General features: G+C 40.0%; 1 protein-coding gene across 3 annotated transcripts; it reads right to left on the bottom strand.

The window, feature by feature from the left end:
- Window positions 1–2,075: 2,075 nt before the first annotated feature.
- Window positions 2,076–26,777, bottom strand: LOC148040846 (uncharacterized). 3 transcript variants are annotated; one of them, XM_087669831.1, is made up of 5 exons: window positions 24,946–26,777; window positions 24,555–24,808; window positions 13,559–13,786; window positions 12,376–13,161; window positions 2,076–2,554 (listed from the first exon to the last, which is right to left on the bottom strand). In XM_087669831.1, exons 1-4 carry the CDS (start codon window positions 26,037–26,039, stop codon window positions 12,401–12,403), a joined length of 2,337 nt encoding a protein of 778 aa, XP_087525957.1. In that variant the 5' UTR covers window positions 26,040–26,777; the 3' UTR covers window positions 2,076–2,554; window positions 12,376–12,400. The 3 variants fall into 3 exon arrangements, with proteins under 3 accessions (XP_087525957.1, XP_087526027.1, XP_087525998.1); XM_087669901.1 differs by having other exon boundaries at window positions 12,380–13,161; XM_087669872.1 differs by lacking the exon at window positions 2,076–2,554 and having other exon boundaries at window positions 5,468–13,161.
- Window positions 26,778–26,998: the final 221 nt, after the last annotated feature.

Genomic DNA, 26,998 nt, shown 5'->3' with positions numbered 1-26,998 from the left:
CAAGGCCCTAGAATGCATACAAATTCAATATTAATCTTCTCTAATGAATGCCCAAGGTTGCTGAGTTGTTTAGGGACCATATCCAATATATACATGCACTTAGATCACTTACAAGCTCTTCCTAATTGAGTGGACTGTGGGCTTTGCCCTATTTATGACAATTTTGAACAATCCAAAACAGCCCATAGACCAAGAAAAATCACACCTTTGGCTGTCCCAAGTGGTACCCAAGATCTTGGGAGCAAGAACCAAGCTCCATGCATCAAGAAAAGCTCTGAGAAAGAAGACGAAGCAAGAAGAGATCTTGCTTGTCATGGATTCCTTATTCTTTCTTGTTCACGACAACACCATAGCTCTCCCTTGGGGGGGTCACTCGTGAATATATGTAAATATAACGTGAGTTCAAAATAAGGGGTTTTTAAAACACCATTTTTATACATTTTCTATATACAGAAGGGTGTCATATAAGGGGATTACCTACAGATTGAATAGAAAAGGGTTGTGTTTTATTCAAGAAAAATTTCACAGATTAGGATATTTATAAATAGGCTATGAACGCATGTTATATAGAGAATATATATATAGTAAACCCCCCGAGAGCTCTCCTCTCTCCCAAAATGCATACCACATACACAATTTGCCTTCCTCTCCTTAATCTTGCTCGTTTTTTAGTTGAACTCCAGTTGCATGCCCTTGGAAGCTCCACCTATGGTCCAACTCTCTCCTTGTAGCCCACGCCCGTGATTTGTGGCGCAGACCATGCTGATCTCCCTATTCTTCACCTACATAACTCTTAGTTGCATAAGGCATACTCCAGTTGCCTAAGTCACTAACAAAGGCATATACCATGTCCCATGCTCAAACGTAGTAGACTTGTTGAACTAAGTGAATTCCAAGAAAAAATGAACTTAGAGAGTCACTGCATTATGTCCTGTAACCTGTCGTGAAACTCCTTTAGACCTACATGATCCATAGCATCTCCATTTTTTACATTGTAAACATAAAATCCCATGACACCGAGTAGGCACACATCTCCCCCATACCCCACCCACCTAGTATCTGTTTGCATTCCCATTTGTGTAAAGAGTGGAAATAGATAGAAATTACTACTCATTCCCTTAATAAAACAGGTCATAGAATTGTTATGACATCTTAAGAAAAGATGTAGTGTTAGTTGGGGAGCTACAAGTTGTTAGAATTTGGCTTTTAGTAATTCTCCCCAAAATCTCGTGTTTGCTTTGGCTTATACAATACAAAAGCCTCTACACAAACAATAGAGTTTTCAAATTAAACATAGGAAATGGACTTTGTCCAAAGTGTAAATAGACTATCCTAACTTTTCATGAACCATGGAGTCAATAATGTCATATGGAGCCCTTTGCACAAACTCATTTGTTAATGGCATTCATATAAAATATTGCTGAAAGAATTTCTATTTGAAGAGGCTAATCTATCGCCCCTCAGTATTTTGTGAGAGGATTTTAGTATTAAATGTATGAGAAAACAAGAATGATTTTTTGTTCAACAAGCATATGTCTAATCTTCTTTGGCGCTTAGTTTGGGATTTACTTAAATGAATATTGGGACAACAGCCGAAAAGGCTAAGAGACAACACGTCTAAAAGAAGATCAACTGTGACACTTTCATGGACTCAAACCCCAGGATGAAGAAAGCGTAAGGTATTTTCTTGAGATGGAAGGCCCAACTCATGGCTAAAGTTGGACTTTGTGATGCTTGCTAGTCCCCTAATTGCTCTTGGTAAATAGATATTCTACTCTTGGGTGCAATCACATACTTTTGATGGATAAGCCTATTATATCAAAGCTGATATACTAAGAATTCGAAGTACCTCATATAGTCCCAAATAAGCCTATTGTGTCCAAGCTAATATCCTACCAAAACAAAGTACCTCTATATAATCCCTCAGCGAATATGCAACTCTCTCTCTCTCTCTCTCTCTCTCTCTCTCATCATTCCCACCACATGGTATCCTTGTGTGATAAGTAGACGGTAGCGTAACACTTTGAGGTGTATCTACGTCAAGAAAATTCGGCAATGCACTTGTTGGGCACGTTTATCACAAACTGCAATATAAGTAAGGATCAGTTTTACTAATTGAAAAGCCGCGCAGCCGGCATGCGGTCGAGTTAGACATGTGGGCTACTCACCGCATGGCGCTGCCATGTAGAATCTAGATAGATAGTTCAAAGCTATGATCAGAAGAAGGCAGAAGAAAGACACAGAGCCCTCTGGCTCGGAAGTACATCAAATTAAATAGGCTCGGATCTGCGTATATTTCTTAGTCAGGATATAGAGACGTGCGGGACGTATAAAACTCCCTCCACGCCTAACGTGTCTCGATCCGCGGCGTTAGCAGGAGGAAGTCGGCTTCTCATTTTGCCGTAGTACTGCACTGCAGCTACTAGCTCCATGGGAGCAATTGGGACTTGGGCATTGCGATCAATCTCCACCCGTGTCACGCCCTCATTTATGCAGCTGCCGAGCTGCGCTGATTTGGACCAGCTCTAGGCTCTAGCTATAAGAGGACGGCGACCTGCAAGGGATCAGAAACATTTTATTACCTAGATCAGATCAGAGAGAACGGCAAAACGTACATTGATGGTGTGACCTCTCTCTCTCTCTCTCTCTCTCTCTCTCTCTCTCTCTCTCTCTCTCTCTCGCCCCGAGGATGCAACACTCGCTTTCAGTTGATTGATACACTCCAACTGCCAACTTCACAAGCTTATATGTAAGTATTAACTTTCGAACATTTTCCAAGCTTCCATCCATATTTTTAAATCGAATGAAAATCTATATTTTAAAACAGAATGAAAGGTGAAAGATGTGGTCTACCGTCTAAGGACGTGGGTGTGTCCATGGCTGAGTGAGTTCAAACCTTGGGTGCAACCTTAAGGCATCTTTCAAAATTTAAACCTTCCTTGAGGCATCAGCATCTAATTTCAAATTTCAAACCTTTCTGCAACATTTAAAACATAGCGATAGCGCGGGGAATACATGCAAGGCTAGTAAAGCCTCTTTCGACTCAGACCATGAATTGCGCTCCAAAGTACACCTTGGTTTGGTATAATCTCACCTTGAAAATTTAAAATTTATATCCAAGACCAAGACCAAAGTTAACAGGTGAGAAAACCCTCAAAATTTTAAGGATTCTAGTGGAGAATTTGTCAATTATAGGCAGTCTTACCCCCAAGGCTTATTGTTGGAAGGTTTTTCACCTTCCAACGAAACAACGTTGATTGATTGTTTGTTTGTTTGATGATAAGCCTGTGAATCTGCTATCCATATCCAACGAAACAACGTCAGGAATCTAAGTGGGTATATCAGTCCCTCGCCGAATTCCATAGCCCATAAGGGATCGGAAGGTATTAGCAGACTGTCGAACGAATTCTTACCAACATGTATGGAGGACCTAACTAAACCCTTACTACTTTGCGTTTCGAAGGAGTCAATAACACTAGGAACACTACCAATCTCGATGAATGAAGGCGTACTTAAGCTGATATATATAAAAAGGATGAGAAAGAGGCTTTAGCGAACTAGCACCCAATCACTTGCCTTAAAATAGCTTATAAGATACATGCAAAGACTTTGGCAAGAGGACTTTTGGCCACTACGATGCCTAGGTACAAAAAGAGCATACTAACTTTAAGAAAGATAGGTATATATGAGATGCAACCATCGGTCCTTTTGTGGGGGGGGGGGGGGGGTTGGCAATGTATTATGCTTAGAGGGAAAACAAGGTCCATCCATCAAGGACGCCCTCTTGCATGCTTACTTTACGCCATAGCAACAGATGCCATCAACTATATGGTATAAGACGAGTTTTAGTAGGGACTAACAAGAGGAAGACTTATGTTGTTGAATCTATCTGCTAATGATAGCACTACCACAATTAGGCATGAGGAAAAAATTGAACAATCCCTTAGGATTGGCTGCTCTTGCCTATTATGCTAACTGTAGGCAAGGAAAGCCATGTTAGGCTAGGCCTCACTAAGCATATGCTAAGTAAAAGCATAGGCTAAAGGCTGTGCCAGGTCACTAGGATTGGCTACACTTGCGTATGGTAAGTTTGGGCCAAGCCTTGCTAGGCTACTAGGCTTGGTCACGCTTGGGGTAAGCTATACTAGGCATCACTAAGCTTTACATGAAGCATAGTTGTATAAAAAGGCAGGCATGGCTTTCCTTGCCTATACATGCTAATTGTAGGCAAGGAAAGCCATGTTAAACTAGGCTTTAGTAAGCTTAGGCTAAGTATAGGCATAGGCTAACTATTGATCAAGCTATGCCAAGCCACTAGGATTGACTATGCCTACCTATGCTAAGTGTGGGTCAAGCCCTGCTAGGCTACTAGGCTTGGCTACACTTGGGGTGATCTATACTAGGCTTCACTAAGCTTACGTAAAGCATTCTTGTATAGTACTATAGCTCAAGCAATGCAAAGCCATGCAAGCACTACAATAGAATCTGAGTAGAGGTATGGATGCTTGTTATGCCCTAGCAATTAAAGACAAAACACATGAGTTGATAAATTAAATGGGATTGAAATCTATATAGTTTGGGAAATTTTTGAATAATCTTAATTTACTGAAGGAGAGTATTTAACTCTATTAATCATATAATGAATTAAAAGTAGCATTTTACATACATCGAGTCATCTGGTTATAGAGTTAAATAAATATACAATCAAAGGATTTAATTATAGATTTCTTATATGTTTAGGGTGCACCATTTATACTATTTGTTGCTTGAAGAAAAGAAAAGAAAGATCATCAACTAATCAAATGTACAACTATCTATATTTAAATGTATGTTTGGTTTATTCTTTTATAGTAGGTTTGCTATAGTAATAGTTGAGTTTCTATGCTAGGTTTAATGTATATGTTTCTCTTCATCTTAATGTAATTTTTGATGTGGTGGGGGTCATCATCTCAAGACCCTCACCACATCAAAATTTGGTAGAGACCTTTTTTGGGCATTGTCTCATTGCACTTCATCTAAATTAATATATGACCATCCCTTGACCTTCTAGACCACAAATGGCCACACAATACCCAACAACTCCTAGAGTATTAGCTTTACCTTCCTCAAATGCAAGATCAAAGGTACAGCTATCTATATTTAAATATATTTTTGGTTTATTCTTTTATAGTCATGGTTTGAGTAATAGTTGAGTTTCTATACTGGGTTCTACATATATGTTGCTCTTAATCTTAATGCAAATTTTGATGTGCTGGAGATCATGTCAAGATCCCACTTAATCTATATCAATATATGACCATCCCTCAACCTTCACGACTGCAAATGGCCACATAATACCCAATAACTCCTAGTCTAGTATTAGCTTTCTCTTTCTTAGATGCAAGATAGTTCCAAGAGCATATCCCATCCCACAAGAGTGCTAGTTGTAGAAGCCATGGATGTAAGTGTCATGGAAAAGGTTGTTCTGGTAGAGGATGTTTTGGTAGTGGTTGGAACCCCCCTCCACAATACCATAGAGAGAGATCGATAGAAGCCCATTGGTAGAGGCCCAACAGCATGAAGAAAGGGGGGTGAAACCCCAAATAGATGTATGCTAACAACTAGATTCTTTGAGTGGGGTCCTCGAAAATCATGCAGGGAAAGGAGGTCTTGAGCTACTTGTATACCATAGCACACCCAAACTATAGAGAGTTTTTTTAGTCTTCCAAAATTAAGACCCAAATGTAGTGCAAGAAATGATTGTTGCAATGTATGAGAAGTATCCTAATCTCCTATATATGAGATTTATGAACAATTGGGCTTGAGAATGGATTACAAATATACTTTCTAACAAGAGAGCCATGGTCAAACAAAAGGTAGTGGAAAATAAGAGTAGATAAGAGCAAGGCTTGGATCCTAAGCCAATGCCAATAAGTATTAGCATAGTTAAGAGTGAATAGAATCCCAAAGCAAGGTGGAGTATGAGTTCTTTAACCCTTAGTACACACAGGTGTGACAAATCCAAATGGAGTGATTCGATTCATCACATTTTGGGTTGAAAGACATCGACACATGGAAAGCAAATGTTATAGATATCTTTTTTTTTGTTAACTTTTATATGCGATTATTTAGCGTTAATTTCTATTAATACTCATGATGCTTTTATTTTACGAATGTTTTAGTTTTTATATGTGAGTATTTAGCATTACCTTTTGGGTTAAGAGACATTGACACATGGAAAGTGGACTTTGTAAGTATCTTTTCTAGGTTCATTTTTATATGTGATTATTTGGTATTAATTGTATCTAGTACGCATGATGTTTTTATTTGTATCTATGATTATTAAGCATTAATTGTAGTTAATACTCATGATGTAATCATTTTGCAGTTGAGTATTGTTGGCTAATTGCCCATTAGCCATGAGTCAACTTATAAGCATTCTCATAACAGGGTTGACATATCAACGCACTTGTAGTAGCATATATATCTAATATATTACAAGTAATAAAGCTACTCTTGGTCATTTTTTTTATAATTATCTCACTCAAGGTTAATATATGTAATATTTTCTTAATATGTGCATTCAATTTGTAATGTTGGCACTCAACCCAATGAGTATGCAAGAAGGGTAGAGAAAAATACCAAGGAGTTGCTAGTTGAAGAATCATGGTTGCAACCATAAGTCTACATAGCCAATAGCTCCCTAGTTTTTCTTTTCTACTTTGAGCATGTTTATAGTTGTGTGAAACGATGCACAAAAATTGCAGATTCGAGTAATCTAATTGAACATTGAGATAAACATGAAAATTACAAGTTAAATCATGTATAAAAGCGTGAAAATTTTGTATATATGTTTCATGAAATAAGTGAGAATTTGAACAAAAGTCTTGTGATGTACTATTTATCACAACTCTAGGCATGCTCATAAGTTTTCTTTCTCAATTAAGAAAATGTGTTAATGCCATTGGGTGCGAGCCTAATCCCTTGTCATGTAAGTTCTATTGTTTCTAACTATGGTATCTGAGTAGAGGTACTCCAAGAGCTAAATGTCCTAACTCTCTTTTCAAGTAAAGAAAGATTGTGACATCAGCAACACTCAAATTCCAAATTCTTATTTATTTCAACTACACCATCAACAAATACAATTATCTTCTTTTCCCTCTTATCCCCCTTTTCAAGTTTCAAGCACTAGCGTTACCATTTCTCCAAAGAGAGAAGCACAAACCACTCAATGCTCCTACTATAGCAAGAAAAGTATCACCAATAGACACTGTCACAATCACCCTTTGCTTCATATCCCCCCAAAGCATGTGTATATCCCCTTCAACACTCCTTGTGCTACCTTGCCATTCTAGGCGAGAGAGGTCATTATGCTTAATAATATGCAAGGCAATAACATGATGTACAATGCACACTAGGTCTTTGCAAGCAAAAGGACATTGTAAGATCTTTTGAGGTTATAAGCTCTTCAAGAGACCACCATAATATGCTACAAAGTTTTCGCCTATTTTTGGATTCTGTGGTTACCATGATCCTTAGCTCCGTAGTAAATAGACAAATATTGTATGATATTGCCTTCATAGCACTCCACTCCATCTAGACATAGAGGTTATGGGCCAATGCCTTATCTTTGCAATTCACTCCATTACGTGATATATTGATAGTTTGCTACCCTCTTCAACTCCACAAGCTACACCCAACCCTTGGCTTTATAGGAGATGCCCATTCACCCTCCCTTATATGACTCTATATGGACACCAACTTTGATGGCTGTATTGCGGGGATTATCTTTGATACTGCTCCCTCCCATCTCTCTTCTACCTAGTTTTGAAAGGCCAACTCTAGGAGGTGTTTGAGAGGGGCTGATTCATTGAGAGTTTCAAATGGAAGCTGTTATAAGATCCGAGATACACTCTCAACTTTCTTATATACTTAAAAGATATATGGTAAATATTATGCTGGAATAGAGAAAGAACATATGAGAGAAAAGAAAGATATAGAGAGAGAGAGACATAGAGAGATTGACAACACATTAGGGACATAGAGAGAGATTAACACGGTTCCTTACATGGTATACAACTGACTAACACTTGCACGGTTCCTTGCATGGTATACAACCGACTAACACTTGCATAAAGTTGGCACCTTTTGATCCTTCTTGAGTCTCTCCTTCTCTCCTATACAATATGTGTAGGGCTTTCCTCTTGGAGTTTAACTTCAACAGTAGAGCTTCCACAGCACTTGCACCTTCTCTTCTCCTCTTAGAACTTGATTTCAGCACAACTTTCGCAGCACTTGCACCTTCTCTCCTTCTCTTGGAACTTGATTTCACTCTCCTTCTCTTCACTTGATTTCAACAGGGCTTTCAAAGCACTTGCACCTTCTCTCCTTCTCTTGGAGCTTGATTTCAGTAGGGTTTCCACAACACTTGCACCTTCTCTCCTCCTCTTGGATGCATGCAAAGTGATGCTTCCTTCACCTCCCCCACACCCAAGGAGAGCCTCCTCTTGGCTTTCAAGAGCTTCTCTTCTTGGCGAGAGACTTGAATGCCAATATTGGAAAGGTTGATCTTCATGCAAGATGTGGCTATCCCAAGACCTACTCTACAACACCAATTTCGAGATATCTCTGTATGCGTTGTTTGGATGGAAAAACATCCACACGAAAGTTGTAGATCTTGTTGTTTTTGATAAACTTATTGGGCCATTTTTAGAGATTGGCTTTCTATCGCGAGATATTTTAAAAATGGATTCACCATGTCTATTTTTTTAAAAATAGCTTTTTAAACTGTACTCTTAACTTGTGGTCCATGCAACCACCTTGAGCCATAGATAAAGAGAGTTCATTAGATTTCCTTGGGCCTCAACCTTAAGATTCACTTCCCACAAAATCTTGTGTTATTTTAGACCTTCGAAAGAGAAAATCACTTCTCTCCTCACTTCCAAAGGATCGTGTTTCTTGTCTTAGTGAGAGAATTACCTCTCTCATCTTTCTTAATGAAATAAAAGACCTTAAACCTTGACTTGTAAGGGAGAGGATGACACCAAATAAATGCAATGCTCATTGCACACAAGTAAACCTTCCCAAGTGTCCCCAGATGCACACATAGATACATATACACAATGCTAATGCACTTCCTCTTCTTAGAACTCAATCCATCTTCATTTATGAGTAACTCCTTGGTTCTTGTGTACACTCTTACACTTGGCAGACACTTCCTTCCCCCTTCATAACGTGTACTGCATGTACCAGATATCCCCATCGTCACACTGCTCTGATCACCCCATTCAGTGATGCACTAGGAATACTGGTCTCTAAATGGTCTCATGGCGATGCAAGATCATCATCAACACTTAAAGGAAAGTGAGTCATTAATTTGTTGACATAAATTTACTAAATAGAGAATGACTAATAAGCAATCAATTTAGTGACAGAAGCATTTCTCTCTCGCTTCAAATATGGGTCTTTTTTCTTCAATTTGAGAGTGAGTCACTATCCATGTGGTCCTTTGCACATTGTCGTAAAAAGCCTTTCCTTTTTTTATGTACCCTTGGATCAAGTACTTGACCGTGAGCAACCCTCTCACCTATTGATACCCAAGCTCTATATGTTTCACATTGGTTAGGACCTTAGATGTTTCATCCATGACTTGGTGACTCTACCTTCACATCTTTTGAGTATGAAAATGGGGATAGAGTCCTCTCTCTTGACGCCTAGGATCACATACACCTTTGTGTTCCTATAAACTTCAATGTGTGGAGGAAGGGGCTTCTCTCTTGAGGTCAAATTTTGAGCACCATCAACTCATCTTGTCTACTATTCTTTCCATAAGATTCCTTTTAGTTGAAATTCTCGACTTGCAAGTGTGTTTCCTTTTCTCTAATATTATTTGGGGGCTCCTATTGCAATTTTAATGTTTTAGGGTTTCCATACATTTAAACGGTATATAGGGTGGAGAATGTCATTTTCACTCTATCGAGGCATCTTTTTGGATCCATAGAGGGAGTGTTGAGACACCAAAGTCATTAGCTACATTTTATTTCATACATTCCTATCATGGTCTCCATTATAGCTCTAAAAAGGCTTTATTTGAATTATTTTTAGTACCAATAGAGACAACTCAAGGACACCCTAGATGGTTCAAAGACTTATGCACTTACAAATAAGGCATGCACATCTATACTCATGCCATCTTATTTATTATGAGTACATTTACCCCATTACACTTCCTACCTCAGCCCCTCACCACTACTACCCACATCCCTATCTTGGTGGGCATCTCAATGTGTGGTGTGGCTAATCATGGAACCATATGAATAGGTGACCTCATTTTGGAGGTCTTATTCACATTGCCATTGGCTTTTAACACTAAAGATTGTGTTTTTTGAGTCCAAATAGCATGGCCACCTATTCTTCCTTATTCTCATTGCTATGCTTGTTTGTTTCACTCTTGCCTTGACACATACAATAGATCATGCTTATTTTTTAATGCGTTTTAGACTTCTATGGCCATCTAAGCATCTAAGTGACAGTTCTCAACCACCAGACATGTTCTAGAGGCTATCTTTGCAATTGATTTAAGATCTCTACAATTGTTTATACCCTCTTTATCTACCTGACATCAAGTACCTACATTTTTGTATTTTATCTTCTCTTGAAGAGTTGCATAAAAGTTAGTTGCCCATGCCACTTTCATTGAGAGATCTTCAATAGACATCCTGACATTTTCTTCTCTTGTTGCCTACCCAACAATCACCTTGACAACAATCATTATCTCATAGATCTTTAATCATCTTCTCCCTTTTTGATAGCTCTTGAAGAAAGTTTTTGCTCCCTTTAGTATTATCCTTCATTTTCAAGTGTCTACTTCATCATTTCACTATCCAAATGAATGTGTTTTGCTCCCTCCATAGAGCAACTATTTTCCTCTTCATCAACACCTCTACTCAAAGGACTACATTTTTCTCTCTTCATAGTGTAGATTCCTTCACAGTGCAGATACCTAACAAACTAGGACATTGCAATCACCTTTGAGCTTAGCTCCGTTGTATGGGCATGCTTATTCTTTTTTTTAAACCCTAACATTTCTCGATAGGCTGGATCTATCAAACTACAATAACAAATTTTGCACAGACGACATAATAAAGGATGAACTTAGACTTAACAATTAGGATCTAGCTATAATTCAAGCTCAAATAGATGACTGTACTAACATTAATCTATTCTTCATGTAAGTGGATTTGCAGGTTTGGATGGAAGATTTTGGATGACCCAACATGACTACTCCAATCACTCTCCCCAACCTACACAACAAGGTAATGGATGAGTCACCAAGCTTGATTGAAGATGGTGTGTACGATGGAAGAACTCTCAAGTCATTTTGATCAAACTTGGTCTATCACTATAACCCCAAAATTGCATGCTTTATGTGCCTTATTCTACTTATGGATCTATGGATAAATGGAAGGGATACAAAGATAGAGAAGTGAAATGGGCTATACAATAGGTGCAATAAAGAAATCGAAACTATCTCAAATCTCTCCATAACCTGCCTAGAAAACCAAGAAGTTCTGAAAGAGCTCTATAGGATAAAATTCCCATTACCACCCAAGGGCTTTTCTCGGAAGACCTATTAATAGAATCCCTCCTATCCCATGGGCTACCATGAGAAGTGCATTGTTGTGGACAATATAGAAACTAAGGGCTCTTGATATGTTTCACGACAAGCTTGATAGTGGTGTTTCTGAACCGAGAAATGGATTCTTTTGGCAAGTTATCAAATAAGAAGAGAAGATCATAAAGGCGAATTCGCAAGAGTGACTCAATCACTCAAAATATTTACCTAAAGTTAGAAAAGGAACACAAAGTGGCATGGATCTTGATGTCTTTGAAAGACTTAATTTGAAATACAAGAAAATGCTAAACATTTTTTGCATTCACCCAATACGTGCAAGCCTAAAGCCAATGTAAATATCTAAGGATTTCTCAAAGAATCACAGTCTACTTCTATGCTCGCTTTGAGGCTGCTACAACAATTTAATACCATTCTATTTTCTTACTTAGTATAATACTATTTAATTTTCGTTCTACACTCAATGGTTCAAAGGCTATATGTAAATATCAAAGGATGTCTTTAGAAATCACGTTTTGCTAACCAACTCAAACGAAAGCTGAAGACCATGGCATAGCGATGTAATACTATCTTGTTTCCTTTTTGCTATTTGAATACAACCTACTTCACTTTCCCCCAAAAAACAAAATAGAATCGCTGGAGGTTAGCTTTGCTTAGAGACAGGCATGAGACTGACTTTACTACCAAGAGATTATAAGAGAAGAGTGTGTATATCAAGTGCTAGCATGCATGCCACACTCTTCACGTGAACGAGACAGTCATACCTGCCTTCATAGACGTTGCCTTCTACTACATCAAGTTTCCGGACCCGAAAATCGATCGCTGATTAACAGCGAAAGATTTGAAATCCTGCAGATCCCCCGCAGCTGCTGCGGAGAAGAGTTTGCTGTTGTTGCGTCCATCATCTGTTGGCGACGGATCCAGACTGTTGACCATCAGTGCCTGTGATCGTTGGCTGAGATCCTGCACTGATCCTCGCTGCATGTTGGAACTGAAAGTACTGCGTGATGCCGTACCATCGGTATTGTTGTTATGATACAATGGATGATGCATGTACCCGCTGATGGTCAGGTGATGGCCGGATGCCTCATCCTCGTCGTCGTCCTTGTCGTCATCGTCGCCATCATCGTCCTCATCAGTGCCATCGCTGTCATGCATGAACAGTGGACGCTGCATCAGAGTACCACCATCCTGTAGTACTGTTTTCATCCTGCTTGAATCTCCTGCTTCACTAATAGTGCCGGCATGGTCATCTTTATTATGAGCGCTAGCTACATCATGGTTGCTCGAGTACAGCTGGTGGTGCTGGTTGTGATGATGATCATGATGATGGTACTGGTTATATTTGATTTGCATGGAACTAGAAGTTGCCTGAAGTAGAGAAATATTGGGGCCATCGATGTTATTACTGTCGCTCGTCGAATGAGGCTTAGTTCTGACGTCAAGATTCCCTCCACCAGGTGGCTTAAGCCATGCCATTGATGATGAAACAGAACGTTCAGCGGAATATGATCTGATACCACCACCTTCAGCAATGTCGCCCAGTCCACCTTTTAACACGGCATCATCCAAGATCACAAAACATTTAGATTAGCTGTGGTTACAGAAGAAGATGCTCATAATCAGACTGATACACACACATATACATGCACATATAACACCTTTCAGATTTCAAACCCCTCAGCAGCCGAGGCTATTAGCTAGCGACTGTGCAAATCATATTGGAGCAGGCATATCCATAATTTCTCTCTCTTTGATATAATACTGTGGCACATATCAACATTTCATTTCTCAACTGTAAGCCTATTTCTTTAGCTACTAACGTATACAGCGTCAGTATGTCATGTTCAAATCAACTTACCTGCAAATTTATACACAATACTTGCAAAATTAGAATCAGGAAGTGCATGTCCAGATCAGGTCTATCTTCATACTCAAGAAGCTCACCATTAGTACCCCAATTGCCTTGCGAGTTGATCATAGCTACGTTGTGGTGCATTTGACTGACTGCTTCAGCTTTTACCTTGAGATCCTCACTCTCTGATGTACTGGCAGTGGTGGGACTTGCCTCAGCTACGGCAGTGTGGTCTTTGATCTTTTGCTTCTTCTGTTCGTGATGCTCCACAGGTGGAGTGCCTGGTGCCGAGTCCTTGTTTATTAGTGGACTTGTGTGACCTGCAGCAATATTAGTCCACATTAGGTCTACACACACACTCTCTCTCTCTCTCTCTCTCTCTCTCTCTCTCGATCTGAAGTGAATAGCTCAAAAAGGGGAAGGATGGAGAACTGAATAGCTCCATGATCCAAGAACAATCTTACAGCTTGCTCTACAAGTAGAGGGATGTGATCCCATGTTCGTAGTGCCATCACAGATCAACTCGGTGATGAGGTCATATATTTTACTCATCATATGCCTATTTTCAAACGAGCCAGTAACATACTTCTATTCACCTTGGCGATCTGGTAATATATTAGAAACGAAAATATGAGACTTCGGAGCCTCCATCCAAGCTAGATATCTGTCTCCTTGTCAACATGGCAAGGAGCTCTTCCCTACCCAACCGATAATGTGTCTGTCTTCGGTGAGGACTCAAAACCTTAGCATCACATCTCAGACCAACGTCTCCCCACAGAAGCAATATATCGGTGCTCTAGAGTTTTATGAAGACCTAAACGTTCCCACACCCATAAAAAAGAGCCGCCTATTTGTGAGGAGAAAAAGGAAGGAATCCGTCTAAGAGCCCTTGCAGCTTCACTTATACTTTCATCCAATCATCTCATGATCTGCAAGTTTTTGTTAACATCATCATTTAGTATAAAACCATGAGCAAATATCAACACATCCCCACTTGCATGGAAAGAAAAGATGGAAAGATGCTATGTGAAGTTGCTTATGCATAGCAAACAACAAACGATCAACGAAACATATCCTAGTTATTGATGCATATGGAAATAAAATAAACATGGGGGATCGAGGGTTCAAAAGAATAGCTAGAGGTCTTTAGCCACATTCTAGTCCAACAAGTACTTGTGGTCATTGAGGAAAAAGGCAAGCAGTCTTCCAAACCTAGAAGATCCATGATTGTGAAAACAAAACACAACCTCCATAGCTTGTCAATATCAAGTATTATGCTGCTACAATAAAATGTAAGAAGTCACCAACAATGCTTATTGCATAAATCTTGTCCTCTTGAACCAATGGATGTCAAGCAATGTATACAAATCAGCATCATCCACCCCTTTCCTCTATCAATGGCTACACATGCTAATTACCCTCTATCAAAAGGGCCAATTATGCAAACAAAACCATACAAACCATACTATCACATTCCATGCCAAGGCTTGCATATATATAAAGTTCCACTATATTCATAAACTCCCAAGCACTTTTCTTACACATACAATCTTCAAATTTTGAAAATTTATGCCTATAGTATCAAATTAATAATCATGAGTTTCCAACATGAAACAATGCATATACTGCATGGATAACATGTCTGTAAGCAACTACAAGGATTTTCACTTGCAAGAAAAATTAGGGAGATACATTGTATATCCTTGTCTAGGTTTAAACCCATGATGTTATAACCTGAGTTCAATAGGAGTGTTTATTATTTGTGTATTTAACTTTAACAAAGCAAATCTATAAGAGGAATTTTAAAATCAATTTTGAAATAATGCGTAAGTTTATGCAAAAAGGGTCATCCATATAGGAAGACATGCAACTATAGGGGTATCTCTTGAATGCACATAATATATGGGATTCATGGGTAGTGGATCCTTAACATTTTCAACTAGAAACTAGGACCTCAATCTTCATTACGAAAATTTAAGCACTACTGGAATTCATTGTCCTCTACATAGGATCATCAATCGGTCTCCATGTATAAATATTTGTGAGAGTGCACAATGGAAAGCGAAAAGTGAACAGGGAGAGAAGAAGGAGACAAAGAGAGAATGTAGGAGAGAGAAGGAACAGTGTGATTACAATGGCTCAAGGTAAAGGGTTGCAACATTCAGCCCCAACATGTAGCTCTACACGTCAGTGTAGGCACCAGACAAGGGATGAGAGAATGAGGAGGGTTGGTTGATCACGAAAGATCAATTATGGATAATAGATAATGAAAGTGGGAGGGCAGACTACCTATACATAGGCAAAAAAGAGGGAAACCCATAAATGTGGTGAAACCCTTTAAAAATAGCCAAATGTGTACAAAAAGAAATGCACAAATGTGCCCTCCACCTAAGTGTCTAAAACACATAAAATGATAGACAAACATAATGTCAAAGTTCTTAGTGTCCTCTTTTGACTCAGTCTGTGTCTCACAAGGTAGGAGATAACCATATAAGACACACATGATTCCTTACACCCCCTCTTACATCCTAGATGTGGTGAAGAACAAATGAGATGCAAATCAAAGGGTGGTAGGAAGAGTGCCAATGCCAATGTAGTCCATCGATGAAGAAAGCTAGCTAAGAAGCAAGAGCCCCTCTTCATATAAACATTCGAACAAATGGAAGGCTACCAAAGGGCAATGGAAATGGAGAGGCTTCAAATAAATCATATTAGAAAACTCAAGTTGGGAATGGACGAGCCAAGCCTTGAACCCAACTATAAGATAGTGAGGAACTATTGAAGGTACCATAAGTTTACATAGAAACACCAAGGACCAAGGGCCAAGCCACAAGAGGGAATGGTTGCGCGATGAAGAAGAAGAGGGGTAGTCACATAATAGAAAGGCCCAAAGTAGATTGAAAACCTTGAAGCAACTCCTCATGATCCTAGGAAGCCCCCTCTGAAACACAATGGGCCAAGAAATCCACAACCATTCCACCAATATCAACCCGAGGAGGTTAGTCATAAATATATTTATGTATCACATGGGTTCAACATAAGGGATTTTTAAAATACCATTTTAACATATTTTTTACATACATAAGGGCCCCACATAAAGAGATTACTTACAAATTGAATAGAAAAGGGTTATCTTTTGTTAAGAAAAAAATCACAGATAAGGATATTTATAAGTAGGCCTTGAATGCATGTGATATAGAGGGTATACATATAGTGAATTACCTGGGAATATCATCCCCCTCTAAAAGGAATGGGAGATACGAGGAAACCACCAAATGAAATGGTGGGGGATCTTATGGAACCTGTGGGGTAAACAATACACAATGAAAAATGGGTGCAGCAATAGAAAGCTACCCTGTAGTGCCCTCCACAATGGATGGGGAAGGAAGCATAGATAGCTCTGTCTCTTGCCAACCTATCATAAAAATGTCTCCTATAGAAGAATCCTCAACAAAGATAGTCGGTTTTGTGAAGACAATGTGGGTCTCGAGTCGAGAAAGGCCATGAACTCAGAGGAGAGAGTCAGCTTTGTGAAGACAATGTGGGTCTTGAGTTGAGAAAGGCCATGAACTGAGAGGAGAGAGAAGCCCAAGTTAGGAACATGTAGGGCCTCAGAAAGAGAGCTCAATGGACAATCAATAAATAGAGGCAAGGTGCCAACACCACTTATAGGCACCGAAGAAATGTCACCAGTAGTGACGATACCCTCAGACAGACAAAGAACCTGTAACAAATCACCCTGAGGAGTCATACAACTCAATGCACCATTGTCTAAGAGCCAAGGCAGCAATCAAAGGAAGAGACAATCAAAGGCAGCAATCAAAGGAAGAGACAATCAAAGAAGGCTCCTTTACTTGATAAATATATAGAAACACTAACTCAATGGAAATAGTGGGTGCTAAAGTAGAGGTAGATGACTTCGAAGTAGATCCGCCCTTTGCATAGATGAGGGTATATTCTCTAGCACTTCTCCTCGAGGTGCAAGGTCTTCCCACAATGAAGACATGTGGGATATCCTCTACACTTCCCCACAAAAGCTATATAAAAGTCGAAAGATGACTCCAACTTCTTCTACTTGGCTTGTCTTGTGCCTATAGATGAAACTGCATAGGTACAGCCATGTGCATGGGCTCTACAAGAAACTAGCTCACTATGATGTGCATCATGGAACTAGCTCCTCCCAAGTGAGAGTCTCTTGACTATGAGAAGTGAGAAGACTGGTGTAGAACACATCATATGTCGATAATGCAAGATATGAGAGAAGTGTCACAGCTAGATCTTCTAAAGAAATGTTTGTACCAAGGAATGAAAGCTCATCCCGAATCTCCCCCATCCTAAGGATCATACAACCCCTTATCATAGGGGAACCTATGACAAACAACTATCATAGATTCAATCAAGAGATAAGTGATGCGCAAATGTCTGGATTTGGAAGAGAGATGCCAATCTCCTCCAAATCTCTATAGTAGTAGCAAGATGTGGAACATGTACGAGCACAAAATCTATAAAGCTCAAAAGGAGAGAGGAGCAGGCTTTGGCATTCAACCAATCCCATAAACTTGTTGAGTCTATGGTCACACCATCATGAGGATACACGGTAGGTTAGGGTAGAGGGATAGAAAAAAAATCCCAAAGGTCACAATCATCGAGAAGACACTCCATGTGGTACGACCATAGAGGATAATTCATCCCATCTAGCTTATCAAATATATAGAGAGAGGGTAGGACTCGCACCCGCTCAAGAGATGCCATCAATGCCAATTAGGGACTAGAAGCCGTGGAAGAATATAATAAGAAAGAGCAATAAGATGGTGGTTAGTCGTGAACCACACGATCCCCCACAGCACACACGTCAGCCATCGATATCCTTCAATAAAGTGCCTACAAGAAAACAAAAGAAGATGCTGCCAATAGAATAAAGGTGACCAATAAGAGGTGTCCTCGTGATAATCAGGGTGCGTTGGGCCATGGTACAAAAGAAAATTGATTGAGGCAAGGTAGATGGGGAGTATCGAATGTTGAAGGAAACATAGAATGCCAGGTAGAGAAAGAGATAGAGTAGTAAATGCAGAGGAAAATAGGTCTTCAACTTGTAATCACAACCAAACCAAGGGTTGGTAATGTATCGGGAGTGCTAGAAAATGGTGTATCTATAATTAATGCAAATTTTCTCTACTACTAGCCTAAAAAAGGAGACCACCCAACACCAAAAAGAAGTCACCTTGGTCGAAAAAGACCAACCTGCAGTTTAAAATGTAGTAGTAGAGAAAGAATGTTGTCCACATGTAAAGAGGTTGCCTAGATGGAAAGAGTTGCCCCCCTAGTTGTAAAGGCTGTCGCTAGCAAAAAGGAGGTTGCCCAATAACAAAATGTAGATTTAGGGGGGGGTTGCCTAGAGAAAACGTAAGCAATGCAAGGCCTATTCTTGTAGCATGTGTCGAGGGTTGTATACACAAAAATGCTAGTGATATAGGGCCTAGTTTTGTAGCACTTATGTTGGGGGTTACCTGTAAAAAAATGTAGGTCTGTCTTGGTGTTACCCAGACAATAGAATGGCCACCTACCCTGCTTGATATTGCTCAAGCGTAGTAATGGTACCATTGAGACTGGTAGAGGATGCCTAGGAGAAAAATGCAAATATGCCCTAGTAAATGTAGCCTAAAAAAAGGGTTGTCCTACCCTACCCTATTTGACTCCAAGCACAAGGTCTATAGCACATGGGGATGACACGGAGCAAGTTTTGTCGTGGAGGACAACACGCTCCTCTTCGAGGTCTCTGACTGTCATGCTTGGCTCTAATACCATGTGAGAGTGCGCAATGGAAAAAGGAAAGTGAATAAGGAGAGAAGAAGGAGATAAAAAGAGAATGCACAAGGAGAGAGAAGGATCTATGTGACTGCAATGGCTGAAGGTACAAGGCTGTAATTGTTAGCCCCCACATGCATCTCTACACGTTAATGTGAATGCTAGATATGGTAGCACAAGGATGAGAGAATGAGGAGGGTTAGTTGATCACAAAGGATAAATTATGGATAATGGATAATGAAAGTGGGAGGGCTACCTATCTATATATAGGTAAAAATAGGGAAAACCCTAAATGTTGTCAAACCCTTGAAAAATACCCACAAGTGCACAAAAAGAAATGCACTAATGTGCCCTCCACCTAAAGTGTCTAAGACACATAAAATGATAGACAAAGGCAATATTAGAGCTCCTAATGTCCTCATTGGACTTAGACTAAGGCTCACATGTAGGAGATGATCACACATGACTACTAACAATATCAATAGTTTGCTTCTTCCAATCTAGTACACTAACTTCACAAAGATGCATTCTAGCCTCCTTGAAATAGAACTTGACATCCTATAATTGCACAAATGGCATGTAAATTACATTGATGAGAATTTGCAAATTTATACTCTTTGCTAAAGGCCTATGATAATCCCCCAATATTTAGAATGTAAATAATGATATTCCATGGATGTTCAAGCTGAAATACTCGACTACGTGGTTAAATGTAATAATACACACATACATCCCTCCATTGTGAATAAGAGCTCATTGAGAAACTAGAGTCCCTATAGCCTATATCAACAAAATCCTAAGGATCTAGTAAACCCTCAAAATTATGCACCCTCATTGTACCTTTCCTTTCCACTATTCTTAGAGAGTCAAATCACTACATCTTACATTGAGTTTACTTCGTGCAACATAGTCACTTTACATATTCCTAACTATAGAAGTAGACAATGAATGAATAACTTCACCTTTTCATATGAAGCTTATCACATGCATTGCAATTGTGAGTATATTCTTGATTAGGGAAATAAGATGAAGTTACTCTTCATTATTACAACTTCATCATCATTGGCAATCATTTTCATCTTCATAGTGTGCATCATCAATAGGTCCATTGGTATTAATAAGAAGAGTTACCTTCTCCTAGTCTAATATAGCACCAAGAGAATGCAACCATGCTCCTCCAATAATAGCAGAAAGGCTCGAAAAATTGCATGATATGCATCACAAGTGACTATGCATTTGACCTCTTCATCATGAAGGATCTTGCATTCCCCTAAAGTTGTTAGAGTAATTTGATTGATGAGGATATGGTTTCTAGAACTATAAGTTATGTTCTTTCCTACAAGGGAAAATACCTATGACATTGTACATAAGAGCCATCCTTTGCATTTGGAGATTCAAAAGAACTTTTCAAGATGTTAATCACTTGGGTGTGGAAGGAAATAGTCATAATGTGTTTCACTTATCTTCACAAGAAGAAGTGTTCTATTTCCCACTATGGGACATCTATGTCAAATTTTAAAAGCATTCACCATGGACCTTCTTGCCATTAATGAAAATTAAGAAAAAGTCTTGAGTTGTACATGAAGAAGTATGAAGTATCATTTCAATTGCAAAATGACATCTTTGAATAACATGTCCAAAGAGTAATTAGAAGAGGAAACCTTGAAGAATTTAGAGCTATAGATATAGATTATTTTGAAGCTTTAACATTAAATGGCACTCTTGAGGGTAACAATGGATGCCTAGCTTGAAAACTACAAATCTTTTTGGAGTGATTCAAATGACCTACAAAACTCCTTGACCATTGTAGTAGAAGAATCAAGGTTCTTTTTGGTATTATGTTTCATTGTCATGAATATAGTATTCATATCTAAAAGATATATGATAGAGTACAATTCATCTTAAGCCTTTTAGGCTCGAGGTACAATCTTTCACTATTATGTATGAAGGTGAAAGAGGGTTCTAAAGTAATAAAGAATAGGTTTTTCTTTTGTTTATGTGGGATGATTATGTATTGGAATATTATCATATATGATCAAACTTGTCTTTGAACCATAGACATTATGTATGTTATCCAAATCTATGCACGATAGGTTAGATGCATGAGGGGTTGAATATAGCTGGATTTTCACTAGACATAAAACTCAAGAATTGATGTTTAGCATTTTAAATGATCTAAGAAATCATGTTCTTACAATAACTAAACAATTTCATTGATCTATCAAAAGGAATCATATTCATATGAATCCTTCATGTGGGACAAGATGTGGCAAACCCAATATCATGTTAGCGAATTGAAATAGATTTTAGGTCATACTGACATCATGATCCTCAATTGAAACTAGTTAAGAGGCACATCCTAAATAATTTTCCTATTAAAAATCTAGTAGGAAATGGAAAGTTTGGGTAATAAACCTAGTAGGAAATGGAAAGTTTGGATAATAAAGCTTATACCAATGTAACATGTTTGCATACTTAAGCAACTAGAACCCATCTAAAGCCATTTTTCTCCCACAACATGGGGTCCCCCATTTTTATATACCATACAATATTATATTAAATTAAAGGTGTTAACCAAAACCAACATTGAGAGGATTAGTACCAAAGTATGACTGTAATCCATTACCTTCTTAGAACTATTAGTACTGAAGCAAACATACCCTTTCAGTGAAAAGTGAAATTTTCAATGATTAGTTGAAAGAGGTTAAATATATAGGACATGTTGTATAATAATAATATGCACACATTTATTATTTGGTTTATATGTGTGTTTCCAATGTAGAAGGCTTGGTAGAGGGAGAATATTTAGAGATGTGTATAGTGATATATTAGTGAATTAGGATATATAGAATCACACATATTTACCATAAAACAATTTTACCTATGCTACCTTCCACAATTTGATAGAGCTCTCTATTTAATGGTAAAACTATATAAAAGGGTGGGCCTACCAATAGCATTCCTATGCAATCATTAGTCTCTATAATGAAAGAACACAAATATTACATAAACTTAAGGTTTACTATGCTCAAAGTTTATACAATATACATTCATGTTCTTTTTTTTTTGGGGGGGCGGGGGGAGTGCTCATACATAAGTCTATCACATGGTTTCAATAAAAGGGAATTTAAGGTCCATATGTTGACCCTTTTTAAATACATAAGGATATCATTTAATGGGGATATTTAAAAGTTGAATACGATCAAAGGGTACATGATAAATTTATAGATAAGATGTTTTTAAATTAGGCTTTGAATGCACATGATAGTAAGGGTTTCCATATAGTGAAACCCGTTAGAGTTTGCATTAGTTTGTAATGGTGCTTGAAATAGACTTGCTAGGCTAACTTCATATGGATAGCTAAGATCACAGTTAGCATATATCTTGGAATATATGCATGTTAGATCTTTAGAAATCAAAGCACATGTTTATTAAATACATATACTGATTAGATAAAACATATTTTTCATAAAGATGTTATGTACGATGAGTAAGAAGAAATCTCTATTGTTTCCTCCTTATGGCTTCAAGACTTACTCTATAACATTACCAAAAAATATATTTTCCAACCTTTTATGGAGGATAAGCCTAGACGTAGTATGTTGTATAAGAAATTAAGACAAAAGATTTTATAAAGGTACTGAAAAGTTCATTGATATCCACCAAGGGGCACACTATCAAAAATCTTGAAAGATGTTTATTAAGGGGTGTTTACAAATCAATTATCTAACCTATTTCAATATATAATAATTTACAAAAAAAATTCCTAAACAAGCTACAAAACTTCTAAGATATTTAGTTAACATATGTTTATTTTGTTCTCACTAATCTTTAAATAAAAATCCTCACATGAAAGTCGTGTGGCACATTAATAAGGTGACAAGGTCCACGTTTGAATTGTTTCCTTGAAGCTATCTAAGAAAAGTTGAATCCTTTTATGGCTAGATATAAATGGTCAAGAGAAAGTACCTTTTGATGAGATATATTGAAGTTAGGAGTTCCCAACCCTTCCAGAGAATAAATGGGCATCACTTAAGGGCAAATATGGGCATCGCTTAAGAGCTTGAATCAATACATCCCATATCCTTAAGAGCCAATCAATTGTATTCTGGAAGCCTACCCATTATTAGACATGAAGAGGTACTTTCATTGTCTTGTAGTTTAGCTTGTCAAGTGAAAGATTTTGTAGTGAACCACTCTAGTATATGATATGGATATCCATTCAATAGTGCTCTAATTATGGAAGGGATCTCAGTCGACAACTCCAAAACGACACTTTAAGACAAACATCTAGGTTTGTCAACAATTATCATTGTGTGGTTCAAAGATTAGACCCATTTTATGTAGGAAGACATATAGTACTATGTAGATTTAAGTTCGTACAATTCATGCTTGCTCATGTAACACAAGTTTTTCCTTGTAGAAATTATGCTTGAAATCTTAAGGTTCAGAAACAAAGGCAATGCTAAAGCAATGGTGTAAGTGCTTAGATAGAAACTTTAGGATCTAGATGTTGTTGGCAACCCTAGCTTAAGCAAGGAGGGCAGGCCAATATTCGGATTGTGTTTCATGAGCTATGGGAGATCAAAGCTTCCATACTCATGGGTCACGATTGAGGGCCTCGACGGCGCCTCGCCTTCGGGTCAAAGGTCAGCAGTATCGATCGATAAATATTGCTGAAAGGCATCGAAACGCATCGTTACGTAAAGCATCCCGAGCTCTGCAAGAGATTTTAGTAATGGGCATGGATTCTCAAATTTGAAAACAATACGGATGTAAGAAGAACTTGTAAGGTAGCACTGACTTCCGGGATGGTTCCGGGTCTTATCATGCATTGATAGAAAGACTTACGATGGCCTGTCAATCTAATCAGACGACCAATCGATCTACGGAAAAGGTGAAAAGCAGTTTGACTCCTGAGACATGTTTGATGGGGAATTCTTCTTGGTCACGCCTCACTGCTCATGAGACTTGTTATGTGTCGGTGCAGCTACGTCATTGTAATCTGTGATAAGCTTTTGCAAATTAAGGGCACAGAAATTGATAACCCGAGTACTTCCTATTAATGTAACCCATTTCAATGCACTGCAAAAAGATTGAGTACGAGATCACTAACGCGTACTTAAGCGATGGTGATTTTCTAAACAAGTGTTAATGATCAAGGACGCGAAGCGCGAACGGCACTGTACCTCTCACATTGCTGAGTAATTTTATGCGATTAATGACGTGAAAGGCAGTATCGTTCATCGTGATACGAGAGCGTGGAGCGAGTAGAGAACTTGCCGTTTCTTGAATTTGGATCATTGTGCGTCTCTTCGCCTTCTTCGTCATGCTTACCCGCAGCTGGCTCATCGATAGTCGAGGTGTGGTCCTTGGCGACAGTTGCATGCGCAGCCTCGGTGCTGGAGGTGCCATTGCTGCCCGTGGTAGCAGCGGCTATGGGGGTTGGTTGAGGCTTTCTCCTTCTGCGGTTATGATCTGCCAGGCGCTTGCGACAGCTTCTTTTCCCGTCGTCGAACTCACCAAGCACGTGGAACCTTGCAAAACCATTACAATACGGTGGTTGTTGAAGAATCCAAATAAGGAACGAATTAGAAAGGTAAGTGAAGTTGCCTCGACTCTCTCTCTCTCTCTCTCTCTCTCTCTCTCTCAAAATAGGTGTACATATTGATACCTGCTGCATTGCTGGCAGAAGCGCTGCGTCTGGCCTGCGACGATGACCGTGGAGGCCTTGGAGTGATACTCGCAGACCTTGTGGCGGCGATGGTAGTGCTTGGCCATGCCCAGGTCGGCCTTGCAGCCCTCGGCCTGGCAGGAGGGGACCTGCTGGAGCGGCGAATCAGGGCGGCCCAAGTGGCGCTTCCCCAGAAGGCGTCCGAAGGCGTAGTCGTCGGCGGCGAAGTAGGTGCGGCCGCCGAGTCCCAGGTTCAACCCCAGCCGGGTGCTGCAGCCGGCCAGTTGGTCCACGCGGCTGGTGCTCTTCAGGATCTCCTGCAGCCGCCTCTGGTCCAGGGTGTTGGCCAGCTGCCCCAGCTGCAACAGCCCCGATGATGACGTGGGTCTCTGGTCAGCCTGCAGCTGGAATGTGGGCGGCCCGCCCAATGTACTGCCGTACCCGCCTGCCAGACCGCCGAAGCTGCCGTAACCGTGCTGCATCGCCGCCACGGCAGAGGCCTGGAAGCTGCTGGAGCTCACTGCCGCTGCTTCTTCTCCGAAACCAGCTCCCATCGAGCTCCTGCTGCTGCCGCCTCCTCCCATGTTCAACAACCCCCACCCGTTCATCGACCCGAGGCCGGAATGATAATTACTGGGCGCAGTCGTCGTCGATGATGATGCTGCTCCCAGCAGGCCTTCTGGTGTCATCAGAGAATTGGCACGTAGGCCCGCGACCAGCTCGTGATGATGGCTCGGAAGCAGTGGCTCCGCCTGCATCACCAGCTGGTTCACGACGCTGCTACTGTGGGACGGCTTGCTGTAAGTGCCTTCATCCTCGTTGCCGTAGCTCACATTGCTGGCATGGTGGCTGTTATCGTGATGGCTGTACTGTGGCTGCGGCGCGAGCTGAAGCATGGCGCTCTCCCAGCTCTCCCACGGTTGCCTGCTGCCTCCTGCTGCAGTTGCTGCTGCTTGGCCGAATATCCTTGAGTCGACGGCTAGACCAGCTGCTCCTGCTTGACTGATTAGGGACCAAGCTGCCTCGCTAGAACCAGCAGAAAGCCAGTTAACTTGGTCTCCTGTCTCGCTAGAGGTGGACGCTAAAGGAATCATCCCATCTGTCCCGTTTTGATCCGAGAGTAACAGCTAGCTAGCGTGGCATGCACGGGGGGAGCTCACGGGTCTTGCCTTCTCGAGCCTTAATGAGGCAAAACTAGCTAGCTAGGCTTTTGCTGTCTGAAGGTAGCGTGGTTTTCCTCTCCCTGTGGGTCTTACAGGGGCTAGAGTAATTAGCAAGGGAAGTCAGATGAACATTGGCCACGGCCTGTACGTGAAGAGACTATAACTCGTCCTTGATTGGACTCAATTACGAGTTGATAGTACCTAGGATGTGCCTATCAGGTATGTAAGTGCGTACTCATCTATATGAATTGGAAGGGGTGCGACTCAAGGTTTCTTAAGCTGCGAGTTCTGTAGGAGATGGTTAGATAAAAAGGCTAGGATTCTAGCATGCCAGCTGAGTGACCAGAGCTGAAATATGTCAAGACAGAGAACAGGCAGGCCAGGGGTTGAGATGATGTTTGATCTTGATAGGTGGCCGCTTATCGGGGTTACCGCTGTGGCAGGCCTCAAGAGACCCCAGCTTGAGAGGCCTCAAGGACCAGTGTTCTAATTAGTTCATGAAGTACCCAACACACAAGGAAACACAGAATAGTGGAAGAACTGTGTAACAGATGACCAGAAAGGATTTGCGATAGGGAAGGGTTGGGTTCGAATATGGGACGAGGGAGAGAGAGCGAGAGAGGAGAATTTTGGGAAACGGGAAAGAAATTTTGGCCTGTGGAGATTTTTTTGCCCTTTTCCCCCACCCCCAAAATTTTTGCCCATCCTAAAAGCAAGGCTCTCCTGCTGTGTGTTGTCCACTGCAGCTGGATGGAGACATTGCAAGGGGCGCGCCCCACACGCTGCTTTTGCTGGATTGCGAAGATATGCGGATGATTCTCCCTCCATGCACGATGCTACTCACTCAGTCTTCCATGGTCATGTGCCATGATGGCCCCATGCACACACTC

The sequence above is a fragment of the Lygodium microphyllum genome, chromosome 1 (assembly GCF_053477565.2).
Source record: "Lygodium microphyllum isolate KBCC chromosome 1, Lygodium_microphyllum_v1.1.10, whole genome shotgun sequence".
In the NCBI taxonomy this organism is placed as follows: domain Eukaryota; kingdom Viridiplantae; phylum Streptophyta; class Polypodiopsida; order Schizaeales; family Lygodiaceae; genus Lygodium; species Lygodium microphyllum.
This window is presented reverse-complemented; position numbering and strand designations above follow the sequence as displayed.

Bases quoted from the DNA above. Each gene is read 5' to 3' on its own strand.
- LOC148040846 (XM_087669831.1), bottom strand. From the start codon at position 26,039: ATGATTCCTTTAGCGTCCACCTCTAGCGAGACAGGAGACCAAGTTAAC. The intron at 13,787-24,554 runs GCAAGTTCTCTA...ATATTGCTGCAG, and splicing joins TGATCCAAATTCAAGAAACG to GTCACACAAGTCCACTAATA. The intron at 13,162-13,558 runs GTGAGCTTCTTG...CCGTGTTAAAAG, and splicing joins AGGCAATTGGGGTACTAATG to GTGGACTGGGCGACATTGCT.